This window comes from Dermacentor albipictus, chromosome 1 (assembly GCF_038994185.2).
Source record: "Dermacentor albipictus isolate Rhodes 1998 colony chromosome 1, USDA_Dalb.pri_finalv2, whole genome shotgun sequence".
Classification (NCBI taxonomy): Eukaryota; Metazoa; Arthropoda; class Arachnida; order Ixodida; family Ixodidae; genus Dermacentor; species Dermacentor albipictus.
In genome coordinates this window covers 139053055-139072187 of record NC_091821.1, presented here as the reverse complement: position 1 = coordinate 139072187, position 19133 = coordinate 139053055, and the positions used below count along the sequence as shown (strand labels likewise).

At 44.8% G+C, this 19133-nt stretch overlaps 2 protein-coding genes across 8 annotated transcripts in view; one reads left to right on the top strand and one right to left on the bottom strand.

The window, feature by feature from the left end:
* Positions 1-1337, top strand: part of LOC139050231 (N-terminal EF-hand calcium-binding protein 1-like) — a 31305-nt gene extending 29968 nt beyond the window's left edge. The window contains exons 10-11 of the mRNA XM_070526445.1: positions 25-102; positions 263-1337. Coding sequence (XP_070382546.1) covers positions 25-102; positions 263-389 — 205 coding nt within the window. The 3' untranslated portion in view covers positions 390-1337. The remainder of the gene's footprint in view (positions 1-24; positions 103-262) is intronic.
* Positions 97-19133, bottom strand: part of LOC139050214 (acyl-coenzyme A diphosphatase NUDT19-like) — a 125139-nt gene continuing 106102 nt past the window's right edge. For 4 of the 7 annotated variants that reach the window (XM_070526439.1, XM_070526441.1, XM_070526440.1 and 1 more), the window contains 3 exons: positions 13015-13760; positions 8232-8439; positions 97-1683 (listed from right to left, as the gene is read on the bottom strand). In XM_070526439.1, the coding sequence (XP_070382540.1) occupies positions 1463-1683; positions 8232-8439; positions 13015-13758 (1173 nt within the window). In that variant the 5' untranslated portion in view covers positions 13759-13760 and the 3' untranslated portion in view covers positions 97-1462. Of the gene's footprint in view, positions 1684-8231; positions 8440-13014; positions 13761-14002; positions 14126-14763; positions 14788-14822; positions 15040-19133 lie in introns of those variants that run through there. The other 3 variants (XM_070526437.1, XM_070526443.1, XM_070526444.1) reach the window with 3 other exon arrangements.

The window sequence follows — 19133 nt, the reverse complement described above, 5'->3', positions numbered from 1 at the left end:
GGCGAAATGAAACTTCTTTTTCAGTGTGTCTGTTCGCTTTTACAAGGACATAATCACATATGCAGTTTATGAAGTATGGGAGAGTGAAGACACATGGAACAAGTAAGAGGCTTCATTCAATACTTCAGTGAACAGCATTCTTGATTGCCTTGGGAATAATTTTACAGGAAGATAAAGTGAAAAATGGCAGAGAAATATAGTTATTCAGATGCATATCTCCCATCTGTATCTTGTGCAAACTCTTTTCATCTTCACATTTTAGGCACTTGCGGTCACACATATACAAGACACTGCAGCATCAAAACATAGAGTGCTTGAGAAAGCCTGAATTCCTCAACACAATGGAGATACCAGGTAAGTACAGAAACCACTCTACGAAAGAACAGTAACACAATTCTGAATACTGCAGGATCGTGGTGGAAAATGGGATCAGAAATTTGACATTCCATACTTTAGGCAGCACATTTCCCCTGCATTCAAGCAAACAGCCTTTCAAGGACCACACCTTCGCACACTGAAATAAAGTAGATATGTCTGTGCACAGTGGTGCATGTCTGATTTCAAGTCATTTACAATCTGAGACCAAATGAGCAGCCACATGATAGCTACAACTATGAGCAAAGTGAATGGAAATCAGTGGGCCAAAATATACTCTTAAAGCATCAGCACTAAAATTATTTTTCAAATGATAGAACAAAAGCAATTCACAGCAAAATAAAAGTTCAATCTATCGCCGCCACAAAAATGCACATTCCATGAAAAAATGAAAACATCAAAATAAGACCCAAGAATTGTAGGGTACAATTACTTTGCACCATTTAAACACTAAGCACTGCTAAACTGCACACAGATCCACTTTTAACTGAAATGTGAAACTGCTTCACATAAAGCATTTTCACTCACAGTTTCACCAAACCATCTATTAGCAATGTGGGATGCGCAGGAAGCATTCAATATTTTCAGGAAAAAAGGCTTAACAAACAGGACACCAGTTTTAAGCCACTTGACAAACTAAGAAATCACAGCAAAGCAAAAGAGCTAAGGTTAGGACAGTCACTCCTCACCCAAGTTATCTGACTCGCACCCATTCTCCTAAAGTGAGGCATCTTTTTGTACTCAAGAAACACCTAGAGAGTGATTCTGCTGATCAAGTTGCAAATACTGTTGAAAAAGATCGTTGGCTGATATTTTGGCCTGCCATGTGCCTATGCAAAATGAAAGGAAGAGGGCCTTTTCGAAAAAGTGATTAAAGCTCAGTGTAACAAAGCTTTGCCACTAAACACCTAACAGTCATTTGAGACCTGAACTGAACAGCCAAGCCAGGCATCATGCACTATGCGCTACAAGACAAGGCATCATTGCAAAATTGGCAGCAATGCTGAGTTCCCTGTGCAGCCCAGTGGCTTGAGCAAAACAATGTACATAGCAGCAGTGAGTCAAGCTCACTTTGCCAAGCAGCCTGTCAAAGCATGGATGGCACCATAGCTCCTGGGCCCTCGAAGGTCTGTGGCTGTAGGTGACCTCTGGGAGGCTCAATGTTGGAATAGGCTGTGCACAGGGGGCCCTGCACCTCCATACGGTGGAGGTTCTGGCAGCGCTGCCGCAGCTCCTCGAGGCTGAATGGGTATTCAGGACCAGGGCCTCGGCCAAAGTAGTCTGGCTCCTCAGGGTAGAGGTCATCACCTGTGAGAGGGCCTTTCTGAATGCTTGAAGGACACAAAAGGAAAAACTAGCACAGGACAGACTTACATGTACCTAATCATTTGGAGTGCTGTGCGTCTGTTTGGCAAAAAAACTTAAAGGTCATTAAACTGGCAAAAAGCTGAAAGGTCATTACTTATTGCACTGAATGTTCCATGAAAAGTAGAAATTTTCTGAATGTTAAAGGGACACTAAAGGCAAATACTAAGCTGTTGTAGAGTTTTAAGATACCATTACAGAAATCTTGCTGCACTTGTTCCATTCCTTATTAGTTTGAGAAAATTGCGTCTGAGGGTTCCACATACCTTTAGTGCAATTCAAATAACCTGCCCCGAGTGGGGAGTGGCGACGTTGCATATGCCATCATTGTGCACTTTATTGCTGTTGGTGCGTAAAACGACACCCGACAGACAGTGTTACAGACAGCGCTACAGTGTTCTCGCAAAAGGCAAACATGCGATAATATTGGTGCCTTAGACTTTCTCGAGCACTAATCTACCACTATAGCTTGACTTCATATTTGCCTTTAGTGTCCCTTAAACATGCAAGTGCTCCAAAGGGAAGTTTTGAAGCTAATACAGTAGACTTGCGTTAATTCAACTCCAATTAATTAGATTTTTCGTTTACTTCCACCCCAGCTGCTGTAGCTGCTACTAGCTGTCAGCTGCTGTAGCTGAAGCAAGTGCTGCCGTCTCAGTATACCGGGTCAAATAGTCCACACACAATAATCCAGTGATGTACGGTAGTAGACTTGGGGAAGGGACCCAACAAGTCGACCCCAACTTTTTCAAATGACAAGGTCAGCGACTTAACTGACTGCAGGGCACCCGCAGAAGTTGTCATTAATTGCTTATGGTGTTGGTTAATTGCACAGCTAGAAACATGCTGCTTCGCAGTCTTCCAGAGCTTGGGCCAAAAGAAACGCTGGCGCAGTCAGTGGGGCGCCTCAGCAAAATGAAGGTGGCCTGACATTATGCCATCTTGCATGGCCTGAAGGACCATAGGTCTCAATGTCTGGGGAACCATGAGAAGTGGAGTGCCGTCAGCAGAATAATTCATCTTATATAGTAAACTCAACAATAATGAAAAGTGAGCCTCGTGCTGATGACCGAGCGGCGTCATGAATAGGTCTAATGGAAGGGTCATGTTGTTGCTCACGCTTGAAGGTGGGGCGACATCAGGAAATTGTTCGGGAGGAGGTATTCATCTAAGTCATCGTCCATATCTCGCATGCTTGCTGACAGAAAGCGAGATAAACAGTCAGCATCGGTGTGACAGTGACCACTCTTGTATGTGATAGAAGTCGTATTCTTGAAGCCGTAATGACTGCCAAGCTAATTGGCTAGATAAATCGCTTAGCCCAACCAACCAGCAAAGAGAATAGGGGTCTGTCACTATTGTAATGTGGCAGCCATACAAGTATGGTCGGAACTTGTGGGTGACAAAGACTACCGCAAGGCATTCCAACTCTGTTACGGTATAATTCCTGTCCGCCTTGTAATAGTACGGCTTACGTATGCAGTTACTTGTTATCTACCATGTATCTGTACAAGTACTGCTCCAATGCCCAGACCACTAGCAACGGTGTGAAGCTCAGTTGGGGCCTCAAGATCAAAGTGGCGCAAAATTGAAGCCGAAGTGAGCAGAAATTTTAGTTGACGCAGATTCACACACAGTAGCCCATGTAAACGGTATGCCCTTGTGAAGGAGTGCCATGAGCAGATAAGCTAGGCATGCAAAATCCTTGATATAACGGCGAAAGTACGAATCCCAGGAAACTGCGGAGGTCTTTCGCAGTCTTCAGCTGGTGGAAGTCATGAACGGCTGCAAGCTTCTGTGGGTCTGGGCGGATGCCTTCTTTGTTGACAAGGAAACCCAAAACAAGTGTTTGATGCTCGCCAAAGTGGCACTTTTTGGAGTTTAATATCAATCCAGCTTACCATATACAGTCAAGGTCAACTATCAGTCATTGGTTGTGCTCATGAAATGTCTTGCTGTAAATGACAATGTTGTCCAGGTAACACATGCATATTTCCCATCGAAGCCCGCACATAATCGTGTCCATGAATAGTTCGAATGTTGCCGGAGCATTACACAAACCAAAAGGCATTACGTTAACCTCGCAGAGTCCATCCGGCATTATGAAGGCAGTCTTCTCCTTGTCTGGGCAGTGCATAGGTATCTGCCAGTAGCCTGAGTGCAGATTGACAGAGAGGTATGAGGCCGAATGTAAACAGTCAATGACATCATCTATACGTGGGAGACTATACACATCCTTCTTTGTCACTGCATTTAGACGCCTGTAGTCTCGATGCAGAATCTTTATGAATTATCTTCCTTCTTGACCGATATAATTGGAGCCACCCACGGACAACTGGACTCCTGGATGATGCTTTCCTGTAGCATGCCTGTAACCTGTTTGGCAATCACTTTGCGCTCGGCTGAAGAAACACGGTACGGCTTCTGTCGTATTGGCAACGCTGTTCCAGTATTGATTCAGTTGTGTATGCGGGAGTGCGGTGGTGAATGTAGATGCTCTTGTGCAAAGTCAAATATTGAAGCATACCAGGCAAGGAGCTATTGGAGCATTTGTTAGTGGAAGAGGAGAGCGATTTATTAATCATGCTCTTAAATTTCGAAGAGTGGTCACTTAGTGAGGAGCTTGCTTCCGTGGAAGTAGCAACCGCTCGAATGCTTACAACACCATCTTCTTCAAAACATGCTACCTTCAGTCCTGCAGACAAAACAGCTGACTCGGAGGACACATTCACCATCCTTACGTGGGCACGACCTTCTACAACTTCGATAAGTGAGCGAGGGACAAGTACGTTCTTGTTTACAGTGCTGATGTATTCGGGTTTAATTATTCCACAGCAAAAACCAGCACTGGAGCGCGACGAGGTCACAGGGACGAACATTACCATCTGCGCAGGCACACGTACATGAGTGGACACGGAAAATATTTCTTGACAATCGGATGGAACGTTGTTGAGCGCTGATGTTCTGACATAGCTGCTGAGTGAAATTTCACCAGCTGTGCAGCCTAATGTTGCCCCACACTCCCGTAAAAAGTCAATACCAAGAATTATACTTCAATAAAACTTGGTGCTGGGCTAGTTGCTGATGCATTCTTTAAAACTGATGGTAGCACTAAAAAGGACGAACACAGCTAGGATGGACACAGGTTGTCATGCAGGCGGAAGCCTGCATGACAACCTATTACCGTATTTTCGTGATTCTAAGCACCCCCCGATTCTAAGCACCCCCCCTCTATTTTCGCGAGAAAATTGGGAAAAAAGTTTGCATGCGAATCTAAGCACCCCTCTATTTGTTAGGAAGAGCACGTAGCCAAGGCCGCCAAGCGTGCTTGCTCACTCTGTCATCGAGCCGGAGCCTCGAAGTACCGAAGTGGCACGTCGGCCGCAGCGTGAGTACACCGTACAGCCGGACTGTACGGCTGTACAGCGAGAGCTGCAGAAAGCGTACCCATCAACCATCGCAAAGTGGATTTCGGACGCTTGGAAGCCGGTTTAAGTGGACGTTGTGGTCAAATCATTTAAGCAATGCTCAATCACAAACCACTTCGACGGAACGGAAGACGACCTGCTGTGGGATACCGAGAGCGGCGTTTCAAGCGGTGCGACGAACTCGAGTGGCAGTGATAGTGACTGAGCATCCGACACATGCGGTGGGATCACTGTCTGCGCCAATGTTTCTTTTGAATGTTTGCAAAATAAAATCTTATTCCTCGCACCCGTCTCGTCGTGATGTCGCAGCGAAAAGAAGGACGGGGGGGGGGGGAGGAGGTCATTTTAGATTTTTCGAATCTAAGCACCCCCCCTCACTTTGGGCATCACAATCGTGAAAAAAAGGGGGTGCTTAGAATCGAGTAAATACGGTATTTTTCCTTGTCTGGCATTTAGTTTTTTTTTTTATTGACAGTCTAGTCAAGTAGCAGTTTTATCTTCACACTACAATCAGTGATGTTTTGCTCTCATTGAGCCCTTTTACATGTGCTTGCCACCCACAGGTCCTTTAGCTAGTTTCTTTTTTCCTAAAATCTTCTCATCTTTTTTCAGAAACCATTTATTTAGTATCTCTGGAAAGCTTGTTTGCAATGAGGCCCTAGAGATGTTGAAAGCCTATTTGTGCAGTTCCTTTAATGAAAATTAGTGATATTATGTTTAGCTGCCTTTTTTGCACTAGTCAGGGCAGGTGTGGTACCTAAATATATTGAAATAAATATTCCTGCTGTAAATATATGTGCCTGCATTTGACTATCTGATATTCAATTTGTTAATTCATATTTGATACGTATTCAAAAATGAAATTTTGACCATCACTTTCTCTTCAAATAACCTACTACTGCAAAATCTATGAAAGTAGAGTTCTTGAATAATTTATGAATCTAAACTGATTCAGCGTTTCTCTTTAGTGTGTCTTTAAATAACATGTTTAATTTACTGGGAAAATGAAACATTAGAAGTGAAATTGAACAGAATGCAACTAAATAGTCACGTATATGGCGCAACATCGAAACGTTGTGTACTATGCAGTCATGCCATATGCTTTTGATACAGTATTTGGCGAAGGTTGCAATCTAAATTGTTCTATGTGCATAGTTTAACCATAATATGTACGAAAGGCACCATGCTACACCTATGGCATTTCTATATTGTGAGTAGCATGTACGTAACAAATCAATATTTTGATGACATGCGAAGGCTGTTTTGTCTGGTGGGCGACACCTCAGAGTACATTAGGCTTGCGTTAATTCAATCCTGACGGGACTTACAGAATTGATCGAGTTAAACAAGATGCACAAAAAATGCCAGAACACACCGCTGATTCATTTGGCAATATTTGCCCTAACACGCCCCCGAATCAAATGTGCACCCACTTTCTATTGTCAAATGTAAGAAAACTAACCTAGAGATGACATTAAAGCTCCTAAACAAAGTAGAAAGTTAATGCGCACCAGCGTTTTTAAGTAAGAAAATGGGAAAGGGTCTAATATCTGTTGCAATATGGCGGCTGGTTTCTTAAAAGCAGCTTCGCCGCACGATATTAAAGCGATAGCTTTGCCGCAATACATTAGCGTTACGCGGAAAAGCATACGAACGCAGCGAAGGCGGTTTTGGTTTCGTGTCTGATTGCACCACGCAGGCAATTTCCGGCCAAATTGTCTTGAAAAAGAAAAAGAAAATGCGCGTTAGAATTGGGTAAAATCACAATCAGACATTGCGAGCTACGGTTACTGCTTGAAAATCCTCCTAGGCAAGGCCGAAAATGGGCCTTTTTGACGGGAGATGAAGTGTGTTTAACGCTTCACTGTCCCCTGAACTCCGTGTGCGTGCTGACTAGTCAAGTTCGAGTTATCCGGCAAACGCCAAGTTTAGGATCGAAATAACGAAATTTTGGGCCCATAAATATGTATGGGCGCCAGCCAGAACATTCGGTTGGGATCAAGTTAACCAAAAATCAATTTAACCGGAGTATAATAATCACCGGAATTCTATTGGCAATGTACTTAATTTGCTACGTATGACAACAAACGCGTAGAAATGAGGGAATGGAATATGAAGTACAAGTTTTTATTTGCCCTTACTTTACGTGTTGGTGCTGATGGTACGTACAAGATACCGAAATCCGCGGCTCCCCACAAGTACCCTGGATTTGTCGAATGACTGACATTTTCCAACGATCATAACCAAAACAAACCGCGAAATAGCTGTCGGCGCAATTTTGAAAGCCTTTTTTTTCCTTTTTTTTTCGGACAAAAATCGTAGCGATAGGTACGACGAGCGACCAACATGGCGGAATTAAGACGCAGTGAGATTTCCTTCTGTATGCAATGGAAATCGCACCATACGAAACGGCTTTTAAATAAGTTCGCATTTGCGAAAAACGCAGTGAACAATCTCAGCACGCGAAACAGGCATTTTCCTGCACAGCTCAGTGGGCCCTGAACCATTTCGCGCAGGCGATGCGAACGCAGCTTAGTTGAGAGTGAGGACACGGCCGCCGCTAAGTAGAGTGCAACGCAGACCCGAGCGCGACAGCGAGTCGGCTTCCCTGCAAGCCAGGCAGATGGAGGAGAGCGGGGGTTCGTGGTTCCGATACGAATTAAAACCGAAACAAAAGAGAGCCACGCCATCCAAACAAGGTCAAGGAAACGGGGCCGCCCACCGTGGCGCAGGTCCGCCAGACAACCTCAGGAAGAATGCTGCCGATGGTTCCCTACGGAATTTTTTCTTTCTGCCGTGTTTGCGCGCGGTGCGCCCGTGTGCAGGTTTGCGGAAGTCTGCTTTGGAAAGCGAGGTCAATCGCCGCGCCTCTATTTATGCGGTTCCTTTGAAAAAGATGCGTGCTCGCTGGCGGTAGCTACGGGAGGGGGAGCGAAGAGGGAAGCGATCGTTGACGGGCTCCGGGAGCTAGGGTGCTTCGAAAGCACGCGTCTCCGCTGTAAAGCGATGTTGGCATCGAGGCACCTTACAGGGGGCAGGGCTCGAGCGCGTGCTGTGACTGACCTGGTAGTAGGGACACAGCGCCGTCGCTGGCGGAGGCGATGACGGGCATCCACTGCTCGCAGCCTTCGGTAGCCCTTTGGCAGGCGAACTGGCTCAGCTCCGCGAAACTTGTTATGTTCAGCAACCTCGAGGTTTCGTAGACCTGCGGCGGCGCCAGGAACACCGCCCCGGTAGAGTAGTCGTGAAGCATGCCCTCAGGGGTGCACCACTGAAGAAAAGGGGGGAGGGGGGATGAGCGAAATGAAACAGGCCGGCCGGCGCCACAACATGTGACAACGCATGCACAACATGTGACAACGCATGCACCAACGTGGTCGGTCGTGACATTTTCCGCCGACCAAGAATTCGGAGGCGCGTTGATTAAAGGGCGTTAGTGGTGGCAACTGTGACGAACGACCGCAAGAGTTTCACACTCGAGTTACCGGAAGCGCCCCGTATAGCCTCAGACAGCAATAAAATTAAGTGTAAATGGGTGACCAAACGAACTTCCGCACAATGAAAATGTGGAGAAGAAATGGAGTGGTGGTGCTACTATTCCATCATCATCATCAGCCTGGTTACGCCCACTACAGGGCAAAGGCCTCTCCCATACTTCAACAACCCCGGTCATGTACTAATTGTGGCCATGCCGCCCCTGCAAAGTTCTTAATCTCATCCACCCACCTAACTTTCTGCCGCCCCCTGCTACGCTTCCCTTCCCTTGGGATCCACTCCGTAACCCTTAATGACCATCGGTTATCTTCCCTCATTACATGTCCTGCCCATGCCCATTTCTTTTTCTTGATTTCAACTAAGACGTCATTAACTCGCGTTTTTCCCTCACCCAATCTGCTCTTTTCTTATCCCTTAACGTTACACCTATCATTCTTCTTTCCATAGCTCGTTGCGTCGTCCTCAATTTGAGTAGAACCCTTTTCGTAAGCCTCCAGGTTTCTGCCCCGTAGGCGAGTACTGGTAAGACACAGCTATTATATACTTTTCTCTTGAGGGGTAATGGCAACCTGCTGTTCATGATCTGAGAATGCCTGCCAAACGCACCCCAGCCCATTCTTATTCTTCTGATTATTTCCGTCTCATGATCCGGATCCGCCGTCACTACCTGCCCTAAATAGATGTATTCCCTCACGACTTCCAGTGCCTCGCTGCCTATTGTAAATTGCTGCTCTCTTCCGAGACTGTTAAACATTACTTTAGTTTTCTGCAGATTCATTTTTAGACCCACTCTTCTACTTTGCCTCTCCAGGTCAGTGAGCATGCATTGCAATTGGTCCCCTGAGTTACTAAGCAAGGCGATACCATCAGCGAATCGCAAGTTGCTAAGGTATTCTCCATCAACTTTTATCCCCAATTCTTCCCACTCCAGGTCCCTGAATACCTCCTGTAAACATGCTGTGAATAGCATTGGAAAGATTGTATCTCCCTGCCTGACGCCTTTCTTTATTGGGATTTTGTTGCTTTCTTTGTGGAGGACTACGGTGGCTGTGGAGCCGCTATAGATATCTTTCAGTATTTTTAGATACGGCTCGTCTACACCCTGATTCCGTAATGCCTCCATGACTGCTGAGGTTTCGACAGAATCAAACGCTTTCTCGTAATCAATGAAAGCTATATATAGGGGTTGGTTATATTCCGCACATTTCTCTATCACCTGATTGATAGTGTGAATATGATCTATTGTTGAGTAGCCTTTACGGAATCCTGCCTGGTCCTTTGCTTGACAGAAGTCTAAGGTGTTCCTGATTCTATTTGCGATTACCTTAGTAAATAGTTTGTAGGCAACAGACAGTAAGCTGATCGGTCTATAATTTTTCAAGTCTTTGGCGTCCCCTTTCTTATGGATTAGGATTACGTTAGCGTTCTTCCAAGATTCCGGTACGCTCGAGGTCATGAGGCATTGCGTATACAGGGTGGCCAGTTTCTCTAGAACAATCTGTCCACCATCCTTCAACAAATCTGCTGTTACCTACTATTCCATAGCAGACCAATAAAGACTGAGTGAAACGGCCACTGGTACTTGCATATGCTCACAATATGCAATTAGCTAATTAACGAAAGTACCACAATCATTAACTTCACAGCACATGTGCCAACTGCAAAACGGAAGCTAGTCAATGCATGATCATGACCATGTACTAAGAACAAAGATGCAAGCACCAATTATGATATATGTATTCCCAAAACACCAAAATAGATAAACTGGAGCAGAAGGGACAACTGTGATATCTACTATTTTTTTTCCAAAATTCATGAGGTAAGACCTGTGCCTTTTCTTGCAACTTTCACAATGGGCAATCAGACATTCAGCATAGTCTGCTGACTATGAAATACATTCACATGCCTGAAAAACCATGCACATGGTATATATGCAATGTTTCAAGACTGAATTAGTAATTAGTATGACATGGTGTAATTTGTGCAGCACAAAGTATGACATCTCTGAAATATCCCCTGCACAACCAAATTAAAATGTGAGATAAGGGCTGGGCAATTCATTGATCAACCATCTGATTACCTGATTAAAGCTATAATCACAACTAAATTTTTTATTGCAATTGATTGGTTAAACATACATGGCCAAAATCTGGTAAATGCTGGCATTGATGCTCTTACTTCTCTGGCTCAACAAATATCACACAAGGGAATGAGTTCCAACTGCACTCACACATGTGCGCTGCAATTGTGGCAAAATCTGTGGAAATGTTAGTTTTCCCATTCCTCTTTCCTATTCTTGTTCTAAGCAAAGGAACTCTACTGCCAGTGAATGTTAACAAGGTTCTTTGCCTCCGCAGCTGGACCTGAGATTGTGTTTAACAAAGTCTGACATGCTTAAATGTCATTTGCATGGAGTCTCATTCCAGTAATAATAAAGGTAACTGTCAATTCAAATAGAACAGCCTTTTCTTTCTTTGAAGTGTATTATTATGACAGGTCACCACTTTTGATCTTTTTGTTTCTTCTGCACATAAATTCACAAATCGAACTAATCAATTAAAAGGCACCGATTAATGGACACACAAACAGACAATGAACTTTGATCCTGAGGAGCTACTGACAGGATCCCCTAACAAGAGGCCATTGTAACCACTGACCACGCCCAGATAGATTATAGAATGGCATGACGCTCCACCCTTTCCGATTAATGGAGTTAAAATTTTTATTCAACACCCAGCCCTATGTGACGTATGTATGATATTGACTAAGGGCTACCAACTGAACATTTAATAAAACCAGAATACAGGTCTCTTGAATATGTTGGCAAGAGATTCAAATGTGTTAGCCCCTGTGGCACCCAGAACATTTATATTAAAGGATGACTTAGGTACAGTAAGCACAGTTAAGCTAGTTAGGTAGATTATGTTCTTGCAATACCATATGGGTCATTTTTACTATGGGAAGAAGTGTATTATGCCAGAAAAAGATGAAAGGAATAGACAGGTGAGAAAACCACTCAAAAATCACAAACATAGCCACGATGGCTGGTCCATCAAAATCTGAAGATACTTGTTACCACTCTGAAATTTCGGCACCAATTATTTGACATCAGACTTGTAACATTTGACTGAGGCTAACATCAGTCTTGGTCAGATGCCTTGAATAAATGTTTAATAACAAAAATAATTACATAAAATCTGTAAATGAAAGAATCAACTTGAGCCACTTTCGCACACTCTTCCTGCACAATCAAGGCCTAAAAATGCAAAAATACAGCAGTACTTTATACATCAGAGGCCTCACTGGTGCCACAGTTTAGAGCATGAAATTGAAGAGTGTGAGCCATGGTTGTAAGGCATCCGTTCCGATTTCAGGAGCAGTTCTAAAACAGTAATCCACTAATAATAATCTATTAAAGCACTTCCTCTTAATGTTCCTCACAATGACCATGGCTATTTAAAATTGCTGGTATTTCAGCAGGACTGCAAAGATGTCACCATGGCTGAAGAGTGTTACCACAAAGTAATCGAAGTAATTCAAGATGTGTCAGGTACAAAAAGGAAAAATGTTAGTGACAACTGTAAGGCAATAAGCTGTTTTCAATGATGTCCTCCAACCATGAGATACTGTACTCTTCTATGATGCGTAGAAAGAATTGTTTCCACACCCTACATGTAAAATCATAGGGCCTCCCACAAATTTATTTTGAAGGCTTATCTGCTCAAGCAAGATGCATGGTTCTAGTTTGCTTTGCCAATGTGAATGTTTTGTAGCCACAGTTTTCAATGTCACTTGCACAGCCATCCAATGCAGATTTCAGTTTTCTGTTCACTCAAAATCTTCACCACCTTACACTTATTGTATTTTCCTCTTTTATTAGCACTGCCAAACAAATTGCAAACAGTACTTTTATCAGCTGTGTCTACTTTCAACCAACTGTTCTTCCCTACTGGCACTGTTCCCCATCCCAAGACACAGATGCCTGCACAATACCTGTGTTAGTAGCTGCCCTACACTAAAACAAATACATAGTTGTTGAATATAAAACATTTCTACACCCAGTTCTTACTGACATGCCACTGCACTGCTACCTCAATTTTGTAAGCTTACAGTATGTACAGCCTTTACTCATGCCTCAATACTTGTGTTTAACTGCTTTGAAAGCCTCTGTGGGTTAGTAAGAATGTGAAATTGAGAAGGGTGACATATTCAATAACAGATCTAATGAAGAGAATGTAGGAACTTGACATTGCAACAGAAAACAAGGACTAGAAGAACATATATCTTGTTGTAGCCATCCATGCTAAACAAACAATTGAAGTGGCCACTACAAATGCCTAATACCTCTCACCTTCAGTGTAATCACTTCACTCTGGTCGAGCACCACCTGTGGCTGCTTATCCATGCAGCAGATGTAGAACATGGTGTCATAACGTCGGTGGCCCACCGAGATGGGTGTCAACCAGTCCCACCATTCATGCAGGGCCCAGACATTAGGACAGAGACGATTTTCACGGCACATGCGCAACAGGTTCACTGGATCTTCTCGCAACCGCTGTCGCCACAGTGTTGTGTCTACGCCTTCGGTCAAACACTCGGCCAGAACAGCCTCGCCACGAACAGGAGCAGCTTGTGTGAGCAGCAGGACCCCTGTTTCCTCGAATGTCTCCCGAATGGCCGAGATACGATAAGCCAAGTCACCTGGCAAATAGTCTTCAGAACTGAGCTGATTGTGCGATAATGTCATGGGCTTGGTTATCATTGGAGGTCGTGGACCCTTAGCCCGGTTGCAGACATCCCTGAGAAGAGCTTCTTTTGTGGCACCCACTGCGGCAAACACCTCCCACCAATCAGATGAGAAGTCACATTGCTCACAGAGGCCACCTGGGTACACGTAAGCGTTGGCCATGAATGAGCTCAGACTTGACCGCTTGACCATCAGCACACGGTAGTCGCAGCGTGACACACGCTCAGTCTGGTTGTTCCATACGGTGGCCATCATTGCTGTTGCCAAGTCTTTTCCCACCACATCTCGTAATGGCGCACGGCTTACTACAATGAGGCTGGCTGCCTCCTTCCATGGCGGTGCTGACATGGCTGCAATGGAATAAAGTACACAAATCTTAATTACATGTCTACTTTTACATTACATGTCTACTAATTACAATCTACTGCAAGTGTTTCAATAATTCACAGTTATGAACTGACATAAAAACTGAAGCCAATCTTCTCCAAGTAAAAGAAAAAAAATGTAGTTTTTGTTATTCTCACTCTACAACACAAAGGCGCGCCCTGAACTTGAACACATATCTTCTCATCAGTGACATAACGACAATTACTCTGCTGGGACTCAGAAGGTGGGGCGGATGCTTCCAACCCTTGGAGTCAGCACTTGAAACCGGAGCCTTTCGCACAGTATAAGACTACGCAGAGCAGAGAGGTGCACCACTCGACGCTCAAGAAAAGTGGGCGATACGAATAGTGGGAATACAGAACGCAAGCGTATCACATGCGTCATGCACTTCTTTGTCGTTCGTGAACTGACCACGGAGTCATTTGCATCCTGTGCAAATTATGGGACGTCACATAGCTCGCTTATGCATGGCGATGTAAAATGTTTCGATTCTAACCGTAACGGCACAAACGAAACAATGCTCAGAAGTTCAAAAAAAAAAAAAAAAGCGGGGGGCGCGGGGGTCAACGTTTGGAAACTGCGCGAGGACGCCGTAGTGGGATGCTCAGGGTTAATTTTGACCTGAGGCTCTTCAACGTGCATATAAAGATAAGTGCACGAGCTCTTTTTTCTTTTCACCCCCATCGAAATGCAGCCACCGCGAATGTTCAGACATGAAGCAACATTCTAGCCAACCTACAAACTTTGTTCGGCGAATAACTCAACCTGTCTATGATACAGTGCTTACACATACTGTAGTTACCGCTACTTTAGTACTGCACAAAACAATCAACTGTCAACGGTAGTTTCGCTTCAAGAATGACAAGAGGTGGGTCAAGGTCACGAACAAAGTTCAAATTTGTTTCACAAGAGCACATTCCAAAGCAGCAGTCTGCGCTTTAAATATATCTAAAGCGACGGTCTTACCTGAACGCTCTGTACAATTGACAAAACACGTCACTGAAAACAGCTGACACACAGCGCACCTGATTTCGTGCCGGAGTTCTTCGAGCCACGAAGGTTAGTTGCTTGTCTCACTTGCATTGCCGTAAACCTACTGATGTATGTAGATACGTAAAGCCAGCTGTTTGGGCGAGATGTCCTGAAGTTTCTTAAAGCGAAACTTGCCTCACTCAAGCGACTACCGTGAAACGAGCAGGAGCGCCACACAAACCCAAACGCGGTCGCCGCCATCTTGGCGGAGACTACTAGAATAGAGTTGAGTGGGACAAGCGGCCGGGTGGCGCGTGCTTTGCAGTGAGGCGCACAACGACGAAAAATGCTGTGGCGGCGCTGCGATCGAAGTGAATTGGGCTGCATCAAGGTCGCGCCGTTGAAACTGCTGGCGATTCTGCTCGGCTCGGTAGTTCGTAATGCTTCGCGCGCTGCTTTTTACGATCAGACCGGGCCGCTCGAATAGTGCTTATAACTGGATATGACATGTATTTATGCCTTAGGAATACACTCCTTTCTTTCTCTTCTTTATTTAATTTAATTTATTTTTAATGCCGCTCGGTGACCGCGTGCATTGCGGCCCCGGTGTGGGTTTTTATTCTATGTTATTGTACGGCTCCCTTTGGAGAAGAATTATTTTTCTTGTCCTTCAAGCAGTATGCATCTCTCGTGTGTATTTTCGCGCATATAGTTTTTCATCAGTAGGTCTTGCGTAACGCAGACGAAAAAAAAAAAAACATGTTAGCTTCCTGCTTGCCGCTTCAAACAAATAAATATCAGCCACATATGGCGCCCTGTGCTCAGATTTACTAAACTACAGTGTACTAGTACACTGTAACTAAACTATTCTTATAGAAAACAAAGAAAAAACTCCAGTGCAACATTCATGTTTCCGTCTTCCTCGCGTAACAGAACGCGTGTTTCTTTGTTGCGGTCAGCGCACTCGGACGCCGAAAACAGTTTTAGGTAGCTATTATACACGCTAATCTTTGGCCCGTAAGCCGTGTGAAATTTTTTGTGCTGTACATGCTTAACAACAACAAAACAGAACTCAGTACCCTTTCACACTGTGAAGAAGGATGACCAGCGAAGTTGCGTGTGCGATGCTAACGCATAATGCGAAGACGTGGGATCGTTCCCCACCTGCGGCAAGTTGTTTTTTCATGCACTTTCATTGCCATTAATTTATCATTTCTATAATTCAATTAGTAAATACAAGTCATTTCCTCTACGTTGTCCTTGGTGCCCTTGTTTGTTGGCTTCTCATGACACATATCAATAAAAATCGGGCCCCTCGGTTAATCCGCTTTCTTCCCCCACCTTTAGCGACGTCACACGTCGTGTGCGCGGCAGCTTTTTTTTTTTTTTTTCCCTTTGCTTTGCTAGACCACTGTTTCCCGGGCGCGCCTTCTCGCGCAGGCTCGTTTGCTTTGGTCCACGTGCGACCTGCTCGTTTATTAACTTAGCGCAAATGGCATTGGCGTGTCTACAATGAGCAATACTGCTGATGTTCAGGCACTCATTCTTATAAGACACTTGCAGGACTTAAATCACGTCGATGACATTTGGTCTGGCTGCTTACAATCGGACAAAGCTGAAACAGCTAGAACGATCACTGGCTGCTGCCAACGTGCAATTCACAGTTCGTTCGTCACGAAGTCGGGCGAGTGCACTAATCCGGGAAGCTGATTCATACCGCTGTCACGGACTACCTCGATCCAGGTAGAAGTAAATTCAGACCGAGCGCGGCTACACAGTCATTCACAATTGCATATTTGACTTGGACTGTCCTTATCCCAAGTATGATCTAAACGTTTGATTCGGATTGACCTTAATCGCTAATGAAGGAAAAACCTGAAGGCCGTGAGGTTGAGCATTCGCACTAGTTGCGCGTGACTCGCTGTGCCTGCTTGCGTAGACGACGCGGATCATTTGGGCACAGGTAGTGTTAATGATACTGCGTAGAGCGGTATAAATTTGTTCGCTTATCACTTATAAATGACTTTCGTGCTATAGAAACGAAAGACTCACATTCTTATCTAAAGCAAATGCATGCTTCTCTCATATGACGGGTAAGTCGGCGACATAGTTCATTTATTCAACTTATTTTGTAACGATGCAGCGGGGTTAACCTTGGAAAATCAATTACTGGAACACAGATCTGTCTACTCCGCATGCACGATGAACCAATCGTTGCATACATGGCACATCGAGTACACATTGTAACGAAATGAATAACTGAATTTGAGCACTACAGAATATGCACTTAAGCTTGCCACAATAATATGAATACAGACCAAAGTTCGATCTTTAGCAGTATTAACAGTATTATTAACAGTAATTAATAAAAAAAAGACAGTGCGATTACTCTACACCAAATGACTTCACGCAAGTGCTTTCTAGGAATGGGCGCCCATTTCGTGTATCACGGCGGGGTAATCAAAAGCTAGTGCTTCGCCTCATCTGACGGTAAGTACAAATAAAAAAAAACAGAGTTCATCTGTTCCCGAAGCATCTGACCTAGGACGAAGAATGGCGGGCATGGAGGCACCCTATAAAGGGGGGGGGGGGGGTAGAGTTACTGTATATGCTCTAAAGGGGAGCATATACAATAACCGTACCAGAGGAGTATATGCAGTAACTCTATAAATGGGTTTTGAACAACGCCACGTATAGAAGAACTTACACAATGAACAACAAGAACAAAAAAAAAAACGTTAGATTGTCGTGCACGTGACGTGTGACGTCGATGAAAGTGGCGGTCATGGTGGCGGTGCAGAAGCCTGACCCTAGACGGGTGAGTTGTGAAAACGTCTCCGGAATTTTAGTACTCTACCCGAGCTGCCATGGCACAATAATGATGATGATCGCTGCTGGGCGCAGCGAATAGAGGAAAGAGGGACTGCGTTGCCTTGGAGACCGACAATTGCCGACAGCAGATGAAACGAGCGAAATAGCAGGTGGCCACGGGACATGCATGGTAACTTGCGCTCTGCCGCATACTGGTGTTTGTCATGTTTTCGTTTTATGCACGAGTTTCAGTTTCCTTCATGTTTCTGTTTACAACACACTTTAATTAAAGGAGCGTGTGACAATTTTCTCTTTTTTTAAACATTGAATCTAATGCTGTTCGAAACCAAGTTGCGAAAGTAGACTACGCTGGCCACTAATTTTTCAGAGAGCGTGCAGGCACAAACCTGTTCCTAATCACCGATGGACGATCACTACTTTTTCTAACTCCGTTACCTCTAGGCATACGGAGGCGCATACGCGTCACCACACCCAACGTTACTAGACCACACCCACCAGTGGTTTTCTTCTGTCATCTTGTGCTGTATCATCGTGCGATATTTCTAGCCCAACAATTAAGGCGCTAACAGATCTCTATTTTCTTTGCATCGCACGATACTCAGACAAGATTTCATGCAACTAAATTTGCAGGAGAAAAGCAGAAAAATCGCGTCGGCACGCCTGGCTGTCGACACGGGGCACTGGCACCGGCAGGCTTCAAGTGGAGCACTGGGCTCGGCAGCTTGAGCCACGTGTAAAGCAAACCAAGCGACGGCGCCGTCGCAGTAGTGTCGAAGTTGAACGCGCTGCAACGAGCCGCAGCCAGCACCCGCTTCACGCAGCAGCGCCGAAACACGTCCAGACAAAGAACAGGAAACTTCCTTGAAGCAGCAGGTCCCTTCGCGGCAGGTTTTCCTGCTCAAAGTATGAAGAGCGAGTTCAAGTTTTCCTCGAAGGCGTCTTACAAAGGCAGTGCGCATCTTCGTGGTGGCCCAAAGAGCGCGCTGCACTGTTCCGCCAGGAAGATGGGCGCTGTGGTCGCCGGTGTTTGGGACAGGTTAATCAAGGGTTTAGGACTATGCATGTAAATTCGCTTTAAGCGTGTCCAGAACATTATTACTCAGCATAGCGGCTGCTGTTCGGGGTATTTGCATAGTGAATCGACAGCGCGTCGTCAGGAGTGTCCGGCGAGCCCATTTATTCCATACTCACATTATTGAAGCCAGTTTTGCTTGCAGAAATACTGGATTTACAACACTCCGCGGACTATATGTATACCAGAGGTGTGCACTATACAGGAATATTTTTTTTCTATATCGCTCATTCTAACCTTCAGGGCAGCTAGACGCAGTGCGATTATCGCTGTCACAAAGTTATCTATGGTTTTCGATCACGACGTTTTGTAAGAATTCGCTTACGAACCTCCCTGGTTGATACTGAAGAAGACAGACAACCAGCAAGAGAACCAAGGGCATTTCGTCATTTCAACAGTAATGGAACTTCATTTGCTCTGCCAGATCATGTAATACTATATACGGTATGTTCCGAGTCTG